At 49.5% G+C, this 23,329-nt stretch overlaps 1 protein-coding gene across 1 annotated transcript in view; it reads left to right on the top strand.

The window, feature by feature from the left end:
* The first annotated feature begins 2,218 nt into the window (after nucleotides 1–2,218).
* LOC138283727 (embryonic protein UVS.2-like) overlaps nucleotides 2,219–23,329 on the top strand; it is a 156,618-nt gene continuing 135,507 nt past the window's right edge. The window contains exons 1-5 of the mRNA XM_069221772.1: nucleotides 2,219–2,336; nucleotides 6,263–6,287; nucleotides 15,336–15,401; nucleotides 19,747–19,884; nucleotides 19,980–20,097. Of these exons, the coding sequence (XP_069077873.1) occupies nucleotides 2,268–2,336; nucleotides 6,263–6,287; nucleotides 15,336–15,401; nucleotides 19,747–19,884; nucleotides 19,980–20,097 (416 nt within the window). The 5' untranslated portion in view covers nucleotides 2,219–2,267. The remainder of the gene's footprint in view (nucleotides 2,337–6,262; nucleotides 6,288–15,335; nucleotides 15,402–19,746; nucleotides 19,885–19,979; nucleotides 20,098–23,329) is intronic.

Here is a 23,329-nt window from a genome sequence, read left to right as displayed (position 1 = left end):
TTTTTAGTATAACTGTGTATTGTGTTTTCTTATGATATTGTGCATATGACACTAAGTGGTACTGTAGTAGCTTCACACGTCTCCTAGTTCAGCCTAAGCTGCTCTGCTAAGCTACCATTATCTATCAGCCTAAGCTGCTAGACACCCTATACACTAATAAGGGATAACTGGGCCTGGTGCAAGGTGCAAGTACCCCTTGGTACTCACTACAAGCCAGTCCAGCCTCCTACAGCAGCCAACAGGCGAGTCCTCCAGGAGCTGCGTTCTACACTCCCACAGTGGCGGACATACGGAGCAATGCCAGCCAGCTGGCCAGGAACCAATGCCACGCTGCAGAGCCTGCCGGCCGAACTCCAGATGGGATCATTCAGCGAGCCCGCTGCTACCACACACAGTCCCAAAGGATATCAGTCAGACTGAGGGCCGGCAAACAAGCAATCCCACCACCGCAGCCGGTGCACCTCCAACAGCCGAACCTCCAGGCGGGCGGTGTCTCCCCTCACCGTCAACACAGATATTCCGGTAAAACGAGGTTGCTAAACTTATCAGACGCTGTAGATTTCGGGGAAGCCAGACCTCTGTGCTGACTCAACCTGGGAGCCGCCATTTTACCCTCTAAACTCGCTGGCAAAATGTTAATTACACCAGAGTAATTGTTGTAATTTCAGTAATTACGCATTACTCTTGTGATGTGAAATTACTGAAATTACTCAATTACGGTATCTTGAGTAAGTAAGAGTAATTTGGGGCAAAAATCCTACTGCAGGAGCAAACAAAAAACAAAGTAGGCAAGAGTGAATGGATACCGCTGTTCATGTCCTGTAGCATTTAGTGCTATTTTCTTAGCGCAAAATGCATCCTTGGGCCCATTATGTACTCACAAGTGCATTTTGCACAAAGAAAATAACACGAGTGATTTTGCAAGTAATTATGAGTAATTATGCTAGAGAGAATTACATCAATTGCGTCCACTCCTAAAAAACAAGATCCCATGCAGGTAGTGGGCGGGCTCTCATACAATGTGAATTTCTGAGATATGGACATGGTGAGCTGAGATTGGGGTATGTAATTCAAGGGGAGGCACCATATTCCCGTTATGCCATCCTACCTTCCATCATTTCACTCTTTCTTCTACCTTTCCTTTCATCCGTCCATACCCATGCACCGTTTTTACGTCCATTTAGCCATCCACCCTTCTTTTCCCCACTCCACCCTTCCTTTAGTTCAGCCTCCTACTACGTCATTCATCCACCCATCTTTTCATCCTCCAACCCTGCCTTTCATTTTTCCACCCTTCTTTTCATTCTCCCTGACATCCTTTTATCTTCCTGACATGCCTTTCATCTCCCACTCTGCCTTTCATCCTACTACTCTGCCTTTCATCTCCCGCTCTGCCTTTCATCCTACTACTCTCCCTTTCATCTCCCGCTCCTCCTTTCATCGTACTAATCTGCCTTTCATCTACCGCTCTGCCTTTCATCCTACTACTCTGCCTTTCATGTCCCGCTCTGCCTTTCATCCTACTACTCGGCCTTTCATCTCCCACTCTGTCTTTCACCTCCCGCTCTGACTTTTATCCTACTAATCTGCCTTTCATCTCCCACTCTGCCTTTCATCCTACTACTCTGCCTTTCATCTCCCACTCTGCCTTTCATCCTACTACTCTGCCTTTCATCTCCCGCTCTGCCTTTCATCCTACTAAACTGCTTTTTGTCCACTACTCTTCCTTTCTTTCTTACACTTCTCCTTTCATCCTCCCATCCTACCTTCCATCTACAACTCCTTAACTCTGATCCATCTACAAAGCTACCTAACCTTGCTTGAAAAATTAAATCTACTCTTCAGACGCAACTCCAACCCATCAGATGCACTTTTACGGGTCTTTCGCTGCGTCTTTTCGTGTTGTTCGAGGAGCCAAACCCTGGGAGATGCACCAGTGTCTAATCACATACTCACCATCTTACAAAAAGAATACACCAGTGAAAATGTTTTCAAACAAGCATAGTCCATCACAGACCTAATTTATCATACTCAAAAGCTGCTTATTAGTATCCTGACCTCTAGGCAGATCCCGAGGCATCTCTTCCAGGGCAGACTCACCTTGTGACCTGTGCTGAAGGAGTTGTCATCCTTGGGACTGAAAGCTGATTGGAGGACGCTCAGCCTCTTATGGGTATATAAGGGTCTGGGTCTGGGGCCAACAAAGCATCTCCCTGAAGGAAGAGACATTGTCTGCTGGTGACCTGAGCACTGCCCAGAACCCGAGGATGGACAGAAGAGCGTGGGCCCTGGTCGCAGTGTGTCTGCTGAGCACCTGCTGGAGCTTACCTGTGCAGGTGAGAACTCCTTTAGCAATGGGATCTAGAGCTGTGTGGAGCTACAGGTGAGAGGTGCAGTAACAATGTTACACGTGATTCTGTGCTTGTGTGGAGTCTCAGGTGTGCATCGCTGTAAGTACACCTGTGCAGGTGAGACCTCCTTTAGCAATGGGATCTAGAGCTGTGTGCAGCTATAAGTGAGAGCTGCATTAACAGTATTATATATGGTTCTGTGTAGGTGTAGTCTCTCAGGTGTGCATTTCTGTAAATACACCTGTGCAGGGAGAGCCGCAGTAACAGTATTATATATAGAACTGTGCAGGTGTAGACTCTCACATGTGCTTCACCTGTGCAAGTAAAAGCTGCAGTGATAGTATTATATATGCTCTGTGTTTGTGTACTCTCTCAGGTGTGCATCACTGCAAGTACACCTGTGCAGGTGAGAGCTGGAGTAACAGTATCATACATGGTTCTGTGCTTCTGTGGACTCTCAGGTGTGCATCACTGTCAGTACACCTGTGCAGGTGAGAGCTGCAGTAATAGTATTATATATGGTTCAATGTAGGTGTGAACCCTTGGGTGTGCATCACTGTAACTACATCTGTACAGGTGAGAGTTCCACTTACAGTGTTATATATGGTTCTGTGTAGGTGTAGTCTCAGGTGTGCATCACTGTAAGTACACCTGTGCAGGTGAGAGCTGCAGTAATAGTATTATATATGGTTCAATGTAGGTGTGAACCCTTGGGTGTGCATCACTGTAACTACACCTGTACAGGTGAGAGTTCCACTTACAGTGTTATATATGGTTCTGTGTAGGTGTAGTCTCAGGTGTGCATCTCTGTAAGGACACATGTGCAGGTGAGCGCTGCAGTAACTGTAATAAATGGATCGATGCTCACATAAAGCCTTTCTGATGTACCTCACCTGCCTGTGAGGCATCTGTGGAGCCAAGAACCACAGTAACCATAATATATAGGTCTGCAGTGCACCTGTACAGGAGAGCATATGAGTAACAGTCTCACATAGCACTACCTCTCAGGTTTGCTGCACAGAGAGAGCACCTGGGAAAGAGAGTATATGAGTGACAATATTACTCACCTTTCTGTACATGTAATGCTCCTCATGTGTGCATCACTGTAAGCGTACCTTTACAAGAAAGTATATTAGTGACAGTATCACATAGCCTTTAGCACATGTAATGCCTCTCAGGTGTGCTGCATACAGAGAGCACCTGTACAGGCGAGGACATGAGTGACATTATTACACAGCCCTGTGTACATGTACTGCCCTCAGGTGTGCTTCACAGAGAGTGCACCTGTACAGGCGAGGACATGAGTGACATTATTACACAGCCCTGTGCACATGTACTGCCCTCAGGTGTGCTTCACAGAGAGTGCACCTGTACAGGCGAGGACATGAGTGACATTATTACACAGCCCTGTGCACATGTACTGCACTCAGGTGGGCTTCACAGAGAGTGCACCTGTACAGGCGAGGACATGAGTGACATTATTACACAGCCCTGTGCACATGTACTGCACTCAGGTGGGCTTCACAGAGAGTGCACCTGTACAGGCGAGGACATGAGTGACATTATTACACAGCCCTGTGCACATGTACTGCCCTCAGGTGGGCTTCACAGAGAGTGGACCTGTACAGGCGAGGACATGAGTGACATTATTACACAGCCCTGTGCACATGTACTGCCCTCAGGTGGGCTTCACAGAGAGTGCACCTGTACAGGCGAGGACATGAGTGACATTATTACACAGCCCTGTGCACATGTACTGCCCTCAGGTGGGCTTCACAGAGAGTGCACCTGTACAGGCGAGGACATGAGTGACATTATTACACAGCCCTGTGCACATGTACTGCCCTCAGGTGGGCTTCACAGAGAGTGCACCTGTACAGGCGAGGACATGAGTGACATTATTACACAGCCCTGTGCACATGTACTGCCCTCAGGTGGGCTTCACAGAGAGTGCACCTGTACAGGCGAGGACATGAGTGACATTATTACACAGCCCTGTGCACATGTACTGCACTCAGGTGGGCTTCACAGAGAGTGCACCTGTACAGGCGAGGACATGAGTGACATTATTACACAGCCCTGTGCACATGTACTGCACTCAGGTGGGCTTCACAGAGAGTGCACCTGTACAGGCGAGGACATGAGTGACATTATTACACAGCCCTGTGCACATGTACTGCCCTCAGGTGGGCTTCACAGAGAGTGCACCTGTAGAGGCGAGGACATGAGTGACATTATTACACAGCCCTGTGCACATGTACTGCACTCAGGTGGGCTTCACAGAGAGTGCACCTGTACAGGCGAGGACATGAGTGACATTATTACACAGCCCTGTGCACATGTACTGCCCTCAGGTGGGCTTCACAGAGAGTGCACCTGTACAGGCGAGGACATGAGTGACATTATTACACAGCCCTGTGCACATGTACTGCCTCTAAGATGTGTTTCACAGAAAGTACACCTGAGCTCAGGAGTATATGAGTGACACTATTACATATGCAAGGCCTTCACACCTCTTACCCCAGGGGAGACAACATGGCTGACACAGCTGCTGGCCCAGTCAAGGAGCTTCTTGTAAACTCACAGCTGGTGTGACAGGCCGCCACTGCCAGCGTTCTAGGGTATACTTTTTACAGCACTTTCAGGCCATCAGACAGACTCTGCAATGTCACTCTCACCTGTGGGGCCTAGTGCCGAAGCACCACTGTTACCTTCGACCCTGAACAAAGTGTCTAGACACCAAGAGTAATCTTAGAGGCATGACACAGGTGCAGGAGTTTCCATGAGCATGTGAGGTATTTGTCCAGTAGTCTGGGGCACCATAAGGATCCAACTGGGATTAGTGGTCAGCTTACCTGGACAGGTGATGTGTCAATCAAATCTGATCTGACTTTGAAAGTATGATTTCCACCTGGGCTTATTTTCCAAATCCTATGAGCAGTTAAGTCTATGGGAGGAGAGGTTGCAGGGAACCTCCGAGGACATTTTCCAGTGCCAATGTCCTCATTCTGGGCCATGCAGTTCCTGGATCAAGCTGAGCTTTTTGGAAGCTGTGATACTGTGAGGTATGGTACCTAGTGAGGTGTGTTTGGGGTCTCAGAATGGAGAGTGATGCCTAAATTGCACGTGCCAGAAGTTGCAAATATGTTTGGAAACTCAAACATGAATTTTGTGGAGTGCGCCTGCCACTTTTTACCTGCGGGTATGGAATTAGCCCTCAAGCTGGAATTCTGATTTGGGCACAAAGAGGAGTTTGCACCCAAATCAGGATCAGATTGTTCCACTTGAGAGACCTCAAGGACAGCTCCATAGACTCTCCTGTTACATTGTTCGGGAACTCTGTAGATCTTTAGAGCTATTTGCCCTGCTGAAGGCCGTTGTTTCTTATGACACTTTTCTGAAACGTTCCTTCAGCAGTGAGACGGCATTCTAACAGGTTCATGAACCACAGACTTCACCTCTGACACCTGTGCAAGCTTGAGTGCGTGAAACAACAGGTCAGGCCATGCCAGGGGCCACAGTATTGACGCTTAAATATCGACCCCTAACAATACTGACTGCAAGATGTCAACTGCACAGTATCGAAGCCACAATGATCATTTTTTTGTCCAGTTCCCACTTGTTTTTTCTTTGTGTAGTAAAACGAGTAAAACAACAGTGACCAATACATTGTTACTTACTAAATAGGTGATTTAAATGTTACGAAAAGGGCGGAGATCTGTCCACGACAGTGCTTCAAAAGGAGAGATACTATGTGGCCTAACATAAGATTTTTGTGTTCGATATTCTGACATGCAGCACAATGTACATCTTATGTCATCTTTTAAAACATGGCTTTAGGGTTCCCTAAAGTTCTTAAATCCTAATACTTTCATTCCATGATTAAAATGTCATGTTTTCCTCTTTTGCAGACTTTCTATGAACTGGAAAAAAATCGTAAGTAGATTTTTAATCGGGATATCTATGAACTCGAGCATAGCGCCTGTTCGTAACGAAGCGCTGTACTCGGGGCGCGGTTGGCAGCTGCATTATTTATTTACTATCTACTTGTTGCTTTGAAATCACTTTTTGTGTATTTACAAAGGGATCCCGACTGAGATGTGCCGCGCTGAACGGCGCGCGCCGTGTTTATGACAACAATCACAGGGTGTGAGGATGACAGGAGCAGCGTTCACACGACTGACTGCACACGCAAGATGAAACTACCAAGGGCCAGATGTATCAAAGATCCGTTTTCCATTTCTTAAATAGCGAATATTAAGAAATCGCTATTTAAGAAATGCAAAATGGGACGTATGAAATTTAGGATTCGGTAATAGCGATTTCTTAAAATTCGCAATCGCAATTAGAGAATGTGACTCTATTCATCCCTAAGGGCCCGTCGGCCCATAGGTGCGAATGGTTTTGCATTTCCCAATTTGTGAATTCCAGTTAGGAATTCGCAAATTAGGTAATGCAAACCCCAGGGTGCTGGGGGCCTACGGCCCCCTCTGATGCACCCCAAAAAAATATTTGCGGACATGTGAAGCACACACATGCCCTAAGGGCATGTGTGCGCTGCATGTCATTTTAAAAAATGCATTTATAATGCATTTTTTTAAAATTGCACATGGTTACCACCACTTTGGATTTGGTGGTAATTGCATTTCCTAAATGCCCAATTCGCATTTAGGAAAAGCTTCACACATGTGCTTTGGAAATCGCAAATATGAATTCCCTATTTGCGATTTCCAATTTAGAGAATTGCAATCTGCGATTCTCTAAATGGGGTCTGAATTTTAAGGAATTGCTATTTTAGCGATTCCTTAAAATTGCACAGCGAATGCCTTTCATACATTGTGAAAGGCGTTTTTGCATTCACAAACGGACAAATGTTGCGCTTCGCACCGCTTGCAAATGCAAAATTCCTTGATACATCTGGCCCAGAGATCAGGAAGTTAGGGAGAGGGAAACGCCTACAGCAAGGCCTGGCTCGCGTACGGGCCTCGGGGTTTCCCCAGCAGGCTGGAAGGAGCGCTTTTGTTACTGGGGTGCCGGGGTTGTAGCAGCACAGCAGTTTTAAAAGCACTGCGGAGTTCCTCGTATGGCCAATAGTTTTGAGGCAACAAAAGTGCAAAGATAACTCTTGTGAATAATGTACCTCCTGGAGAGCTTTCGGAGTTTTGTCTAGGGGCAGGTTTGACTCCACTAAGCTAGTGCAGAGGGTTAGTGTGCCTGCTGCAAAGAATGTGCACTATGCAGATCACAGAACAGTATTTTCCGTGCAGTGTGCTACTGCTTTTGTCATTGAGATCATTTTGTTACTGAGCAGTTCATAGGTTACAATCATAATCTAGCGGAGTGAGCTATGAACGGGCATCAAAGAGCTGCTTGCAAACTGCATGGTACAAGTTAGAAAGTTATGTTTTTCCCAGTCTTTGATGATCCTAATTTTGCTAAAAAAAAAATTCGGGTAGAAATCAATTGTTATTAGTAAAGTCAACCCCTGTGTTACGTTCTGAATCCTGAGTTTATGCTTTCCCAGACCAATCACTCTTAAAAATGCCCACCCGTATGGATGACATGCAAATCCTACACCTTGTAATCAACTTTGTCTTTTTTTTTTTTTATAAATAATTTTTTATTGGTTTTGCAATAAGATAAAACAGGTAAAACAGTTATACACACAGATAACAAGGCGCCAACGGGCACCAAACGGTGGTCAATCCCAATGTCCCAGACAACACCTTGAACGAGTAGATTGTGCATCTCTATGTTGGTGTGTCTCGTAAGTGCCTCCCCCCACTAAAGGGGGGGAGAAATATATTCGGGCTCTCCCTCTCGTTGTGTCAGTCAGCATTGTAGGGGGTTAAGTTGTTATGTCCTCCCAGTTCCCCCAGATCTTGTTATATTTATTTGGGCACCCTCTAGCCTCATATACGAGTTTTTCACATTGAGCACACCAGTCCACCCCCGTCTCCATTTAGTCAAGGCCGGTGCCTTATTGGTTTTCCAGTCTGTCATAATGTCCCTTTTGGCCACTAGGCACACCACCCCTAGAAAGGTTTGTTCTGCTCTACGTAGTCCCGATTCTCCCATGACCCCCAGCAGGAATGTCAATGGTGTCAGCTCCATGTCTACTCGCAGGGCCGCTGAGATCTCCCGCGAGATCATCTCCCAATAGGTTTTAATAGTTGAACATGTCTATACCATGTGGAAGAAATTAGCGTCTGGACTCATACAACGGGGGCAGTCAGCTGTGGATCGGAGCCCCGCCCTGTGCAGTTTGGAGGGTGTAAGCTAGGCCGCATGGAGATAGTAAGTCTGTATTAGTCGGAGACGAGTCGTTATCGTCAGGGTGTGGGGAGCTGCCAATGCCTCAATCCAGTCCACCTCTTCCACAGGAACCACCCATCCCTCCCATATCCGACGAAGTCCTTCCAGGGAACAGGCAGTGGTGGCGATTAGTGTGCGGTATATCTGGGAAACACCTCCCCTACCCAGATTCCCCATCAGTGCCCTCTTCTCCATAGAGCTGCTTTCGGGTATGTTGTCCCCTGTCTGGACCTGCGCCAGTAGGGCGTGGCGAACCTGGAGATACTTGTGGAATTGCGTCTTATTTAGTGAAAAGGTTTCTTGGAGGCCTTCGAAGGAACGCATGTGTGCGCCCTTCCATACATCACCCAGTGTAGAGATACCTATGTTATCCCATTTCTGGAATCCCTCCAGACCCGATACCTCTCTTAAGTACGTCCCGTGCCACAGTGGGGTCTGCTGGGTAAGGCGCCCCCACCATCCTGATATCTTTTGGGCCGTCTGCCATCCTGCAGTACCACCCCTGTCACCCCTAGGAACCCACGTGTGATCGGGCCGCCGTACAGGGCGTCAAAGATCTTAGGATAACTCAGTGTCTGGAGTTCCAGCCGGTACGCCGGGTCTGTCCATCCACCCCCCATCCAGTCATTGATCACAAGTAAATGCATTGCCAGGTGGTAGTTATGGATATTGGACATTCCCAGACCCCCTTCATAGACGTCTCTCTGGCAGGTTTTAAGCGCCAGCCGGGGACGGGTGCCACTACATAGAAACTGGCGCGCTAGCGAGTCCATTTCTCTAAACCATCTCATGGGGATAGGGTGTGGGAAGTTTTGGAGGAGATAGAGAAGCCTGGGAAGGACCATCATCTTATAGAGTGTGACTCTTCCAAGTAGATTAAGGGGGAGGTCCTTCCACCGTTGGAGATCATTTTTGATTCTTCTGGTTAATGGTGTGATGTTGAGCTCCCATGTTCATTCAGGGAGTGTTGAGACATGTACCCCCAGGTATTTAAAGCTATTCCTCCGCACTGGTATGTTTTGTTGCCAGTCCATACAGTCTCTAGAATGATGGAGGGGAACCAACAGGGATTTATTGGGATTTTGGGTGAGTCTTGAGGCCTCCGAGAAGATGTCTAGAATTTGTAAGATGCGGGGGCCACTCTTGGCCGGGTTAGAGATGTATAGTAAGACATCGTCCGTGTATAATGCCACACGGTCTTCCGGGCAAACAGGTCAAGACCAGCCCTCTATCAGAGGGTCCTCTCGTAGTAATTTCGCCAGGGGTTCTATTATTAGTGCAAAGAGCCGGGGGGATAACGGACAACCCTGTCGAGTGCCACGGCCAATAGGGAATGCATCTGAGATTACTCTGTTTACTTGGACATGAGCCGTTGGATTAGAGTAGAGTAGTCCCACCAGGCCCCGGAACTTGGGTCCAAATCTGTTTTTTTTTAGTACGTGCTCAAGGTAGGACCAATCCACTGTGTCAAAGGCTTTCTCAAAGTCAAGTAAGAGCAGCGCCAGAGGGGTGTGTGACAGGGTTTTGCGGTGTGCTAGGGCTAGATGTAATCACCTAATGCAGTGCCTAGTGCTACAGGCAGGCATGAAGCCGCATTGGTCAGGGTGTACCAGGGTGGGCATTGCCTCTTTTAGTCTAGTGGCAAGGATTGAGGCTAGCACCTTGATCTCAGTATTGAGGGGAGAAATAGGCCGGTATGCCGAGCAGTTTTGCGACAGGGGTTGGGTCTTAGGGATCACCAATCCCAGGAGGGAAGTGACCCTTCTGCTCAGCTTCCTCATACATCTCAAGTAAGTGTAGAGCCAAAATGTCACTACATTTCCTGTACATCTCCGCTGGGAACCCATCTGGCCCTGGGGTCTTGCCCGATGTCAGACTGTCAATCGCAATAGGTACTTCTGTGAGGCTAATTGCCTCGTCCATCCTCGCCTTGGTCGCCTGGGAAACTCTGGTGAGAGTTATGTCGTTCAGTAGGGGGGATTCCTTTTCAATAGTGGGTCGAGGGTGTTCTGCGTACAGGCGTGCATAGTAGGAAGCGAAGCTCTGTGCGATCTCGATAGGTGTTTTGGATAGGGTACCCGAGTCGTCCCTAATTTCAGGAATGATTCTATTAATTAAAGGGCGGGTAGCCAACCAATGCAGGAGCTTCCCGTTTTTGTCTCCCCAACCATATATTCGGGCAGACGATGCCCTCCACAGATGTTTCGCTGACTCTAGTACTAAGTGTTTGATTTCGTCTCGGACCCTGGTGAGCTGCCTCAATGTGGAGGCTTCGGATAAAGTCGTTTGTTGGCACTCCATTTTTAACGCTTCGGCTTCCAACTCAGACACTCGTAAGTCACGAGCGCGCTCGCGTGCACGTAGGAGGCACTTAGCATGTCCTCTTAGGGTGGCCTTGCAGGCAGCCCATAGTGTACCCGAGGACTGGACCGTTCCCAAGTTCAGTTCAAAATATTGCGCAAGGTGATCCCTGATTTCAAGGGTATAATCGCTATCCTGCAGGAACCAAGCATTCAGGTGCCACACCGGGCGCCTGGTGAGGTCCACTCCGCCCAGCCGGACTCGCACGGGTGCGTGATCCGACACCCCTCAAGGCAGTATCTACGCCCCTGTGACACCGGTGAAGTCCAGGGCCGGCATAAATACTAAATCAATTCTGGAGTGCGTCCGGTGGGCGGCCGATGTGTGTGTATATTGACGTTCCATGGGGTGCCAGGTTCTCCACACTTCACACAGGCCAAGGCTATCAGCCCAAGCCTTTAAGGCTTGTGGCTCGGGTGGACCTGCCCGCGGTGACATTCTCAGATACATCTAATCCGGGATCAGAACAGCATTGAAATCCCCTCCTACTAACGTGGTTCCCTGGGGGAGTCCCGCTACTACCTGGCGAAGTGAGAGTAAAAAGGCGTCAAGTCCCGCTGGGGGGGCGTACACGCATACAAGGTTCAGCGGTGAGCCGCGAAGTAACCCTGAGACAACTACAAATCTGCCTTGCGGGTCAGACATCGTAGAAGTGATCACCATGAGTAGTGAGCGGTGGAGCAGGATGGCCACCCCCCTGGAGCCTCTGGAGAAGCCTGCATGGTAAATCCTATCAAATCCTCCTCGTACAAGCATAGGGCATTTAGTTCCCAGAAGGTGGGTTTCTTGCAGTAGGGCCACCAAGGGGGAATACCTACGGAGTGTGTTAATTACTGCGGATCTTTTGATCTTGTCTAATAGTCCGTTCACATTCCAGGAGATGATTTGTGTCAATGAGGACCAGGCGTGGGCTGCGTGGGAGTCTTACATTGTCGGGGGCCCGTCAATGGACAAACGAGTGACCAGTTAAAACTTAACAGTGCAATACTAATGTCATAAGGGACAATTGTCAAAATATAACTATCTAACCCCAACTCAAACTTCTTCCCCCCCAACCGCCCCCCACCCCATACTCCCACCCAGGAAGCATCTGTCGCCCTAGCACCCAACCAGAACAAAACAGCCAATAGGGCTGTCATAGGAGTGGAGTGGTGGACCCCTCCATTCAGTCGGATCACTTACAACTATTCGCAAGAAGTCAGGCCATACTTGGCAGGTCTTAGGGAGAGCCCAGGTCACCGGTGGAGTCCCTCAAGGGCCTCTTCAGGACGAACCGGACTCTCCGGCCCCTCCCACGCACCCCAGTCGGAGCTCCGTGTAACATGTCAGCCAAGCACCGGGGATTGGCTCAGGCGGCCATCGTCTCCAGTCTGCGTTTGGATCTGCCTCTCTGGAGGCTCAACGGGCAACCCTTCCCCTCGAGAGCCGGGGTCTCCAGCTGCCTCCCCGTCCATGGGAGTGTCCAGGTCTCTTTGTCTCCCTTTCCGAGATCTAGTGCGTTTACGGCTCCTCCGGGGCCCCCCAGCGGGAGGGGGATCCTCACAGGAGGGTTCCCCCCTCCGTGCCGTGGGTCTTTTTCGAATCCTGATGCCCTCCTCAGTTAGCCAGTCCCATGCCTCCTCCGGGGATTCGAAGAAATGCGCCTTGCCCGCCATAATGACTTTAAGTCACGCAGGGAAGAGGAGCATGTATGACAGTTGCATAGCTCTAAGTTTTTGTTTAACCTGCTCATATGAGCGGCGGCGGGTCTGGATCTCCCGGGTGTAGTCTGGGAATACTAAGATTTTGTGGTTTTCCCATTGAAGATTTTCGGAACGCCTTGCTTCTTTGAGGATGTTGTCACGATCTCTGAAGTTGAGAATGCGTGCAATCATCAGGCGTTTTGGGACGCCCGGTGGGGGGCGCGGGGCAAGGGCCCTGTGGGCACGTTCCACTGCAAACCAGGGTGAAAGAGTTTGGTCTGGCATCCAAGTCTTGATCCAATGCTCCAAGAATTCAGTGGCTTTATCTTCCTCTGAACCCTCCGGGAATCCAACAAAGCGCAAGTTGTTACGTCTCGATCGGTTTTCTGCATCTTCCACACGGCGGTGCAGCTCGGATGTTCGGGTCTGCAGCTGGGCCACTTTGGTTCTAAGATCAGCTAGTTCGTCCTCGTTCTGGGAGACCTGGCCTTCCACTTCAGTGATTCGGTTCACGGCGTTTCTGAGGTCCTCACACACTTCCCCGATCTTAGTCTCTACGGCTGACTGCGATGATTGAATTGCTTGGAGGATGGCGCTCACTCCGTCTAGCGCTGGGCCTCCAGTGGTTGTATCTCCTTCTCCCCTGGGGCCTGCTGGCGTTGTAAATTGGTCAATCTTTTGTTGGGAGGGTGGGGGTTGTTTATTCGATCTGTCCTTCCCCATTTTGTCTCAGGAGGATGAGGGTGGCTTATTCGACTTCTACAGCCATCTCATCTAAGTTCTGCACCCTAGGCGCACTCACAGGGGGGAGTCCCAGAGGAGGACCATCGGCGGGGTCTCATCAGGACACACCCGTGATCGCTATCTCGGTCTCTTCCCCGGGGTATGGCAGCCACTGATCTACTTCGTTCTGTTGGGTCGTCAAGTGGCTGGTTATTCTCGCTCCCGGTCCTGTCTCGTGTCTCCGGGAAGACACGGAGCGTTTTGTCCCTCTGGCGGCTTCAGCACATCTTCGACAGGTCCCTATAGCTGGGGTGGGCTGGTGCGCGTTTTCAGCGTTGTGGCCATGGGATGGGATCAGGGTTCAAGGGAGTCTCTTCCCAGCAATCAGGATTAAAGATCAAAGATCACGGGGGCGCAGTCTTGTTGGTGCTTTACAGTTAGTCTCTTTGATATGGGGGGATCTGGGGCTGTCTAGTCGCCTGGTCTGTTGTTTCATTTGGGACCTTCTTGTACTATTTTGGGGGCCGGGTCTCTCTTCTCCCCCCTTTCTCTCTCTTCCGGGAGGGAGCTGCTTCATCTTCGGGCGTTGAGTCCCGGGGTCTGAGGGCCGCCCGCTTCACCCCCGTCGCCTGGAGTCAGCGGCCGGGAGCGCGATTGTTCCGCTCGGTCGTACCTTGTTTGGCTCAAATGAGGGAGCCTTCTCCCTCTTACGGCTCACCTCTTTTTCGGCTTCTTCCCAGCCCCCGCGCACCAGTATCACAGGGCTCGTGTCGCCGGGGGGCTCCTCAAAGCCTGCCGCGCCGTTCCTCTGCTTGCGGGGGGTCCAGGTCTCGGAGCCTGGTCCAAGTGCTTCCAGCGCTGCTTGCGGTGCGCCAGTCCGAGGCGGCCGCATCAACAAGCGAGCCCCAATCTCCGGGTCTGGGAAGACGCTGCAAGCTCAGCCGCCATTTTAAAACTGTCGATCCGGTCGAGGCCGGCGTTCGCGGCTTGGAGTGTGCCGATACTGGCACCAGAGGTATCTCCGGGGTCCAGGAGTTCGTGGGAACAATTAGGGCATTGTTTTGAGTCTCGTAGTGGCAGCTTCTTTGGGCGGATGACGGAGGGGTCCAGAGCACTCTAAGAGTGCAACCGCCATCTTGACGCCCGAAGCCACGCCCCAATCGTAATCAACTTTGTCTTATCTAACATTTTCCATACACTGATTTACACACGTGTGATTCATTGTCTCTGTATGATTGTGTGTGTTGTAAAGTGCTCCAATAATCTACGCTGCTAAGAGAGGAGCTATAAAACAAATGGAATACATGTGAGAGAGGGGCTATGGAGAGATAAGAGGCACTGTTAGAGGGTGATGGTGAAGGAATCATATGAGAGCCCCAGTAAAGATTGCCATGTCCTAGTGCTCTGTAAGGTCATCACGTACTATGCTTTAGAAATTAATACAATTGAATATATAATGAAAGATGTATTGTAGAATGCACCATTTTTGCTATTCATTCCCACATGTTCTTGTTGTTGGGGGCGGGGGGCCCTCCAAGACCCCTGTAGTGACCAGCCTCATTCACTATGCACCCTTTGGGGTCTGGTCTGACAAAATTTGCCAGGACTGCTCTGTGTTGCCAGTCCAGCCTTGCTTAAGAGCATCCTTCCCATAAGGAAGATGGGCTTGGACATTTGTCCCTGTTTGCCACATATGTCGTAGCGCCTACAGGGCTCTGCGAACATCACCCCCTCCCACACAATGTGCATGAACATGTTTGCCAGTTGGCATAAATACACTTTTTGTACACAGATGCACATTTGGACCCAATAAACATTTCCTCTCATATAATTGCTTTCTGAATCTGCCTATTTGTGTGCACGAGCATCTGGTGTGAAGCTGGGAATGTGCCTTCTCTTTTAGACACCCAGCAGTCAGAGGAGCCCCTGAGTCCAGACGTGTTTGAATTCATCACCGAACAAAACAAAGGTAAGAGAAAACCTCTGACTTCTGGGCGCTAGACTTTGTTACATGATATTCAGCTGTGACTCTGAGACCAGGCGTCTTCGAAATCATCACCAAAGAAAACAAAGGTTAGAGAAAGCCTCAGACGTCTGGGCACTAGACTTTATTACACGTTAGTCAACTGTGACACTGAACACAGACAACTTCGAGATCACCAAAGAGAACCAAGGTAAGAAAACCTCAGGTCCTTTAGCCACCACACTCTGTTACAAGATATCCAGTTGTGAGCCTAAGCACAGATGTCTTCATAGTCATTATCAAAGGTAATCAAGGTGAGAGACAACCTAGAGGCCTCTGGACGCTACGCTTTGTTACACAATTTTTATCTGTGACCCTGATCCCAGGTGTCTTTAAGATCAAAATGGAACCAAGGTAAAAGTAAATCTCAAAGCCTCTGTGCGCTACACTCTGTTAAACAATAGTCAATGGAGAACTTGAGACCAGACATTTTCAAGATCAGCACCAAACAGAACCAAACTAAGAGAAAACTTCAGCCCTCCGGGCACTATGCTCTGTTGCAAGATAGTCAGCTGTGACCCTGAATCAATGTGTCTTTGAGATTACCAAAGACAACCAAGGTGAGAGAAAACCTCAGGCTTCTGATCAGTAGACTTTACTACAAGATAATCAGCTGTGACCCTGTGTCAAGGTTTCTTCATAATCATCACCAAAGACAACCACAGTGTAGGACATGACCCTTTCTGCAGGGTCACCACACATTTTACCTTCCTCTGTCGTCCCTTTCAGAACTCTTGTTTGGTGGCTTTTAGGACTCTGCATTTTTTCCCTGCTGACCAGTGGTAAAGTGCACCTGCTTTCTTTTAAACATGGTACACTGGCCTAAATCTAATTGGCACTTTAATTTACTTGTAAGTCCCTAGTGTTTGGTGCTACGTGTACCCAGGGTGTGTAAATTAAATGCTGCTAGTGGGCAGCAGCACCTAAAGTAGTCTTTTAAACATGACTCAGGCCTGACACTGTAACTTATAGTATAGTTTCAAACTGCCATTTTGACCTGGTCTCAATACATAATCATTGGCTTGTATTTTACAAATGTAGTATATCTGGTAACAGGTACCATCCATTTAAAAACATAGTGGAGTGGACTGCCACACTGCCACATTCTAGGAAATAAAGTAATCTCCAAACACATTTCAAATTCCAGGCATAGAAATATTTGATAACAACATGCAGATAAATATAATATCATCACCACAGAACCACTATTATAAATCAAAGCATAAGACTGGCCTACACTGGAATATATTTTGAAAGATGGTGTAAATACAATTATATTGATGAAAATTAAACTAAGCTTTGTGTGAAACAAATGTGTAAATCGAACCAGCTCCTGGGCTTAGTTCAAAAAGTGAATTTTAAAATAATTCCATATATCCGTTTATACTTATATGTAACACAGATAATATCTACAGCCCCAATTTAGATTTAAAGACTTAATACAAATATGTGGGTGAAGAATTAGAACAGAATCTAGGGTGGTGACAGGGTGAAATGGCTGACTATGGCAACCTGTGTGATGTCACTGCTGGCCTTTGCTCTAGTTTTGTTACGCCACTGTGCTAAGGCCTTTTTAGGTCGAGTCTAGGCAGCAAATGCAATATGCTGTTTCCACTCTGTGGGCTTACACCCCGCCCTGCCCTTTGTTGTTTTCTTTGTCCCCTTTGATTGTCCTTCAAAAATGCTTACTTGCTTTTGGTTGATCTTTTGTGTTTGTCCATCCTTTCACTGTTTTGGTTCCTCCCACTGAGCACCGTCCAATTAACAATATGTTTATGCTTTTGGGTTAATGTGTGAACTTTGAGGACTACTTTTTTCTTTGTTCCCTGCTACTGACTGAGTGTGTCTGCACCCGTCCCTGACTCACCACACGTCAGTCCTTTTGTTTTTTAATCCCTAGCAGCAAAAGGACAGGACGGAGCTTGGAAGCGTTATCATTCACTCTGTACAGAGCGAGTATAAAATTGCCTCTGTCATCAAACCACTTGCCACGTAAATCATTTTTAATTTGGCAGTAATACAAATCACTATGTAATGAAAAGTTTTAGAAAGAACTCTCACTAAACACTTGCGTCCCCTGAAGTACACAATTTAGTTTAGCGGCCGCGTGACGTCGGTCTGAGGAATGGGTTAGTTTGTGGCTTCTTTTAGGATTGGGTTGACGTGAAGATACAGCTGAGGCCGCTGGCGCCCAGTCCGGCCCCCGCAGAGCGGCATGGCTACCGAGTGTTTGTGTGACCCCCGCAGCTCAGTTTCACACCTAGAAGCTGTACCTATGCCATGCGGGCTAAGGGGCAGCCAGTACAGAGCCAGTCCCTGCTGCGTGCGCGCTCCTGGTGCCTGCCGTAGTCCCCAACGGGGCAAAATCCGATTCCAGCGGCACACGCCGAAGCAAGAACTTAAAGCATGGTATTGGAAGAGCCTGGTCTACAGAGCTCTGCCACAACATTTGTGCATTTCTGTGGTAATACGGAGCCTCAGGGTATACCGAGGCGATCCTCAGTGAGCATGTTACTGGAACAATTTTAAAACAATTGCTTAGTAGTAACAAGGTATATTACTTGGCGTCTTACACCTGCTGAAATCTTAGTGTGTGAGCCATAATGAACCCCCTTCCTTACTCCACACTAGGAGGGGAAAAACACAGGTTTGCAATTCAGTAAATCCTGCACACCCTAAAGTGGCCCACATTGGCCTCCATTGCATAGTGCTTCATACTAACGTCAACCCACTAAGCCCCCTCTGCGACTGGTCGAAGAAGTCGGCTTGTACAGGGAGCGGCTTCTTCAGGCATATGTCACAACGCATATCTGCTTAAAATGGCACTGCTGGGCATGTGTAACACGGCTTCTGCCCTGCTAGTGTCAAGGGTGTGTCCACTTGCCCCTCCTCCGGTAAAATGTGTCTCTAACCTGCCTTTCTGAATTATACACCTGTCCTGCTTGTGTGAAATGCACCTCTGCCCGGCCTGTGTGAAAACTACCTCTATCTTCCATGGGTGAAGTGTCCCTCTGTCCTGTTTGTATGAAATGTGCCTCTGCCCGGCCTGTGTGAAAACTACCTCTATCCTCCATGGGTGAAGTGTCCCTCTGCCCTGTTTGTATGAAATGCGCCTCTGTCCGGCCTGTGTGAACACTACCTCTATCCTCCATGGTGAAGTGTCCCTCTGCCCTGTTTTATGAAATGTGCCTCTGCCCGGCCTGTGTGAAAACTACTTCTATCTTCCATGGGTGAAGTGTCCTTCTGTCCTGTTTGTATGAAATGTGCCTCTGCCCGGCCTGTGTGAAAACAACCTCTATCCTCCATGGGTGAAGTATCCCTCTGCCCTGTTTGTATGAAATGTGCCTCTGCCCTGCATGTGTGAAGTGCAGCTCTGCCTGTGTGAATTGCACCTTTGCCCTGTCTGTATGAAATGTGTCTCAGCCCCCCAGTCCGTGTGAAGTGCATCAACCCGGTCATGGACCGCCAGGGTGGATGGCCACGGAAGCACCGCCAACAGGCTGGCGGTGCTTCAGTGCCCATTCTGACCGCGGCGGTAAAGCAGCGGTCAGAAAAGGGGATCCAGCGGTTTCCCGCCAGATTTCCCCTGCCTGGGCTGAACCACCATGGCGGCGCTGCAAGCAGCGCCGCCATGGAGATTCCGACCCCCTTCCCGCCAGCCTGTTTCTGGCGGTTTTCCCCGCCAGGAACAGGATGCCGGGAACGGGTGTCGTGGGGCCCCCTAACAGGGCCCCTGCACTGTCCATGCCACTGGCATGGGTAGTGCAGGGGCCCCCTAACAGGGCCCCAGCAACACCGCCGGCTCCATTCGGAGCCGGCCTCTGTGTTGCAGGGCCTTTCCCGCTGGGCCGGCGGGCGCTCCCTTTGCGGGCGCTCCCTTGGCGGGCACCCGCCGGCCCAGCGGGAAAGTCAGAATGGCCTCCGCAGTCTTCTGACCGCGGAGCGGCCATTTGGCGGTTCCCGCCAGGCGGGCGGCCTCCGCCACCCGCCCGGGTCAGAATGACCCCCATAGTGTGCTACGTGGCTAAACACCTATAAGGACCAAAAGGCGAGACCTATTGGCTAAGCCAATGCTTGTTTAGTTCCTAGGATCATATGATTTCTTAATTAGGTGCTTATGTCATAGTTTGCTGTTTTACCTGAAATCTTCCTCCACTATGAGGGATTCTTGCATTGTTTATGTTTTTCTACAAATTGCTTTTTAGGTCTAAAATCAGCTTCCTTCTCTTCTGTGTGATCTTGTGCCTTCCGGTTTTATGACAGGCACTACCTCTGTGTTTCACTGTTGTAGGCACTTCACAGCTGTTGCGCGAGGGTGACATTGCCATCCAACAAAGCCGCAGTGCCAGGGTGTGTCCAAACAGCTGCTTCTGGCCTAAATCCACCGATGGTACTGTCCCTGTGCCCTACACCATCAGCTCCACTTACAGTGAGTTTTACACCAAGGCTCACCTGTCTTTCACAGATACCTTTCCAGGTTACTTCCTCTTATGTCATCCTCCTCTATCCCCTCTTGTCCCTCAGGTGCCGAAGATGTGACCGCCATCACAGACGCAATGAGTGAGTTTGCAACACTGACCTGCATTCGCTTTGTGAACCACACGGCGGAACCAAATTACCTCCAGATCCTGCCTGCCAATGGGTAAGAGCACAGGGCACCATAAGCACTGATCCTACATTCAGCATCACCAGATCCATCATACAGACTCATTACCTCCAGATCCTGTCTGTAGATGGGTAAGAGCACAAGCACACTCCTTTCTGACCCTACATGCAGCCTCACACCAGATCAATCACACAAACTCATTACCTCCAGACCCTGACTGTCAATGGGTAAGAGCAGAGGGAACCCTAAGGACTGACCCTACATTCAGCATCACACCAGATAGAGCTCCATCACATAGACTCATTACCTCCAGATCCTGCCTGTGGATGGGTATGAGCACAGGGCACCCTGAGGAATGATCCTACCTGTGGATGGTAAGAACATAGGGCACCCTGAGGACTGATGTTACTTCATCATCACACAAGCTGGGGCACTGTCACATAGATTCGTTACCACCAGTTCCTGCCTGCAAATCGATAAGAGCACAGGAGACCCTAATGACTGATTCTACATTAAGCACCACACCAGATCCATCACATAGACTCATTACCTTCGGATCCTACCTGTGGATGGGGAAGAGCACAGGGCACTCCAAGGATTGGTCCTATTTTCAGCATTACACCAGATAGAGCTCCATCACATAGACTCATTACCTCCATATCCTGCTTGCGGATGGGTAAGAGCACATGGCACCCTAAGGACTGATTCTACATTCAGCATCACACCAGATAGAGCTCCATCACATAGACTCATTACCTCAAGATCCTGCCTGCGGATGGTAAGAGCACATGGCACCCTAAGGACTGATCCTACATTCAGCATCACACCAGATCCATCACAAAGACTCATTACTTCCAGATACTTCCTGTAGATGGGTAAGAGCACCGGGCACCCTAAAACTGATCATAAATTCACCATCACACTAGATCCATCACATAGATTCATTACCTCCAGATCCTGCCTGTGGATGATGAAGAGCACAGGGCACCCTAACGACTGATCCTACATTCAGCATCACACCAGATCCATCAAAAAGACTCATTACCTCCAGATCCTGCCTGTGGATAGGGAAGAGCACAGGCCACCCTAAGGATTGATCCTACATTCAGTATCACACCAGATCCATCAAATAGACTCATTACCTCCAGATCCTGCCTGTGGATAGGTAAAAGCACAGGTCACCCTAGGGACTGATCCTTCATTCAGCATCGCAGCAGATCCATCACATTGACTCATTACCTCCAGATCCTTCCTGTGGATGGGTAAGAACAGAGGGCACTCTAAGGACTGATCCGACATTCAGCATCACGCCAGATCCACCACACAGACTTAATACCTCCAGATCCTGTCTGCGGATGGGTAAGAGCACAGGGTATCCTAAGGACTGATCCTACATTCAGCATCACACCAGATCCATCACACAGACTCATTACCTCCAGATCCTGCCTGCGGATGGTTGAGAGCACAGGGCACCCTCAGGACTGATCCTACATTAAGCATCACATCAGATCCATCACATAGACTAATTTCCTCCAAATCCTGCCTGTGGATGGGTAAGAGTACAGGGCACCCTAAGGACCAATCCTATGTTCAGGATCACACCAGATAGAGCTCCATCACATAGACTCATTACCTACAGTTCCTGCCTGTGGATGGTTAAGAGCACAGGTCACCCTAAGGACTGACCCTACACTCACCACACCAGGCCCATCAAATAGTCCCATTACCTCCATATCCTGCCTATGGATGTGTAAGAGCACAGAGTACCCTAAGGACTGATCCTACCTGTGGATGTGTAAGAATAGAGGGCACCCTGAGGACTGACCCTGCTTTCCTCATCACACCAGGCGTGGCTCCGTCACATAGACTCATTACCTTCAGTTCCTGCCTGCAGATGGGAAAGAGCACAAGGCACCCTAACAACTGATCCTACATTCAGCATTACACCAGATCCATCACATAGACTCATTACTTCCAGATCCTACCTGTGGATGGGTTCGAGCACAGGGCATTCTAAGGACTGACCCTACATTCAGCATCACACCAGATGGAGCTCCATCACATAGACTCATTACCTCAAGATCCTACCTGTGGATGGGTTTGAGCACAGGGCACTCTAAGGATTGATCCTACTTTCAGCATCACACCAGATAGAGCTCCATCACATAGACTCATTACCATCAGATCCTGCCTGTGGATGGGTAAGAGGAGAAGGCACCCTAAGGACAGATCCTACCTGTGGATGGGTAAGAACAGAGGGCACCCTGAGGACTGATCCTACACTCATCGTCACACCAGATAGGGCTCCATCACATAGTCTCATTACCTCCAGATCCTGCCTGTGGACGGGTAAGAGCCCAGGACACCCTAAGGACTGATCCTACATTCAGCATCATACCAAATCCATCACATAGACTCATTACCTCCGGATCCTGCCTGCAGATGGGTAAGAACACAGGGCACCCTAAGAACAGGTCCTACATTCTGCATCAAATCAGATAGAGCTCCATCACCTAGACTCATTACCTCCAGATCCTGCCTGTAGATGAGTAAGAGCACAGGGCACCCTATGGACTGACTGATCCTACATTAAGCATCACACCATATGGGGCTCTATCAGATAGACTCGGTGTCAACGGCAATGGCCCCTGATTGAAACAAGACAAGGCAAATTAAAATGCATGATCTCCAGTCACATACGACCCAAGGTAGAACAATATGGGGGTCATTCTGACTTTGGCGGGCGGCGGAGGCCGCCCGCCAAAGTACCGCCGTCAGAATACCGCTGCGCGGTCAAAAGACCGCCGCGGTAATTCTGAGTTTCCCGCTGGGCTGGCGGGCGACCGCCAGAAGGCCGCCCGCCAGCCCAGCGGGAAACCCCCTTCCATGAGGATGCCGGCTCCGAATGGAGCCGGTGGAGTGGAAGGTGTGCGACGGGTGCAGTTGCACCCGTCGCGATTTTCAGTGTCTGCTTGGCAGACACTGAAAATCTTGGTGGGGCCCTGTTAGGGGGCCCCTGCAGTGCCCATGCCAGTGGCATGGGCACTGCAGGGGCCCCCAGGGGCCCCGCGACACCCGTTACCGCCAGCCAGGTTCTGGCGGTCAAAACCGCCAGAGCCAGGCTGGCGGTAAGGGGGTCGGAATCCCCATGGCGGCGCTGCCTGCAGCGCCGCCATGGAGGATTCCCCAGGGCAGCGGGAAACCGGCGGGACACCGCCGGTTTTCCGTTTCTGACCGCGGCGGTACCGCCGCGGTCAGAATGCCCATG

The sequence above is a fragment of the Pleurodeles waltl genome, chromosome 3_1 (assembly GCF_031143425.1).
Source record: "Pleurodeles waltl isolate 20211129_DDA chromosome 3_1, aPleWal1.hap1.20221129, whole genome shotgun sequence".
NCBI lineage: Eukaryota > Metazoa > Chordata > Amphibia > Caudata > Salamandridae > Pleurodeles > Pleurodeles waltl.
Note: the sequence above shows the minus strand (reverse complement) of the source record. Positions and strands in the feature narration are given on the sequence as shown.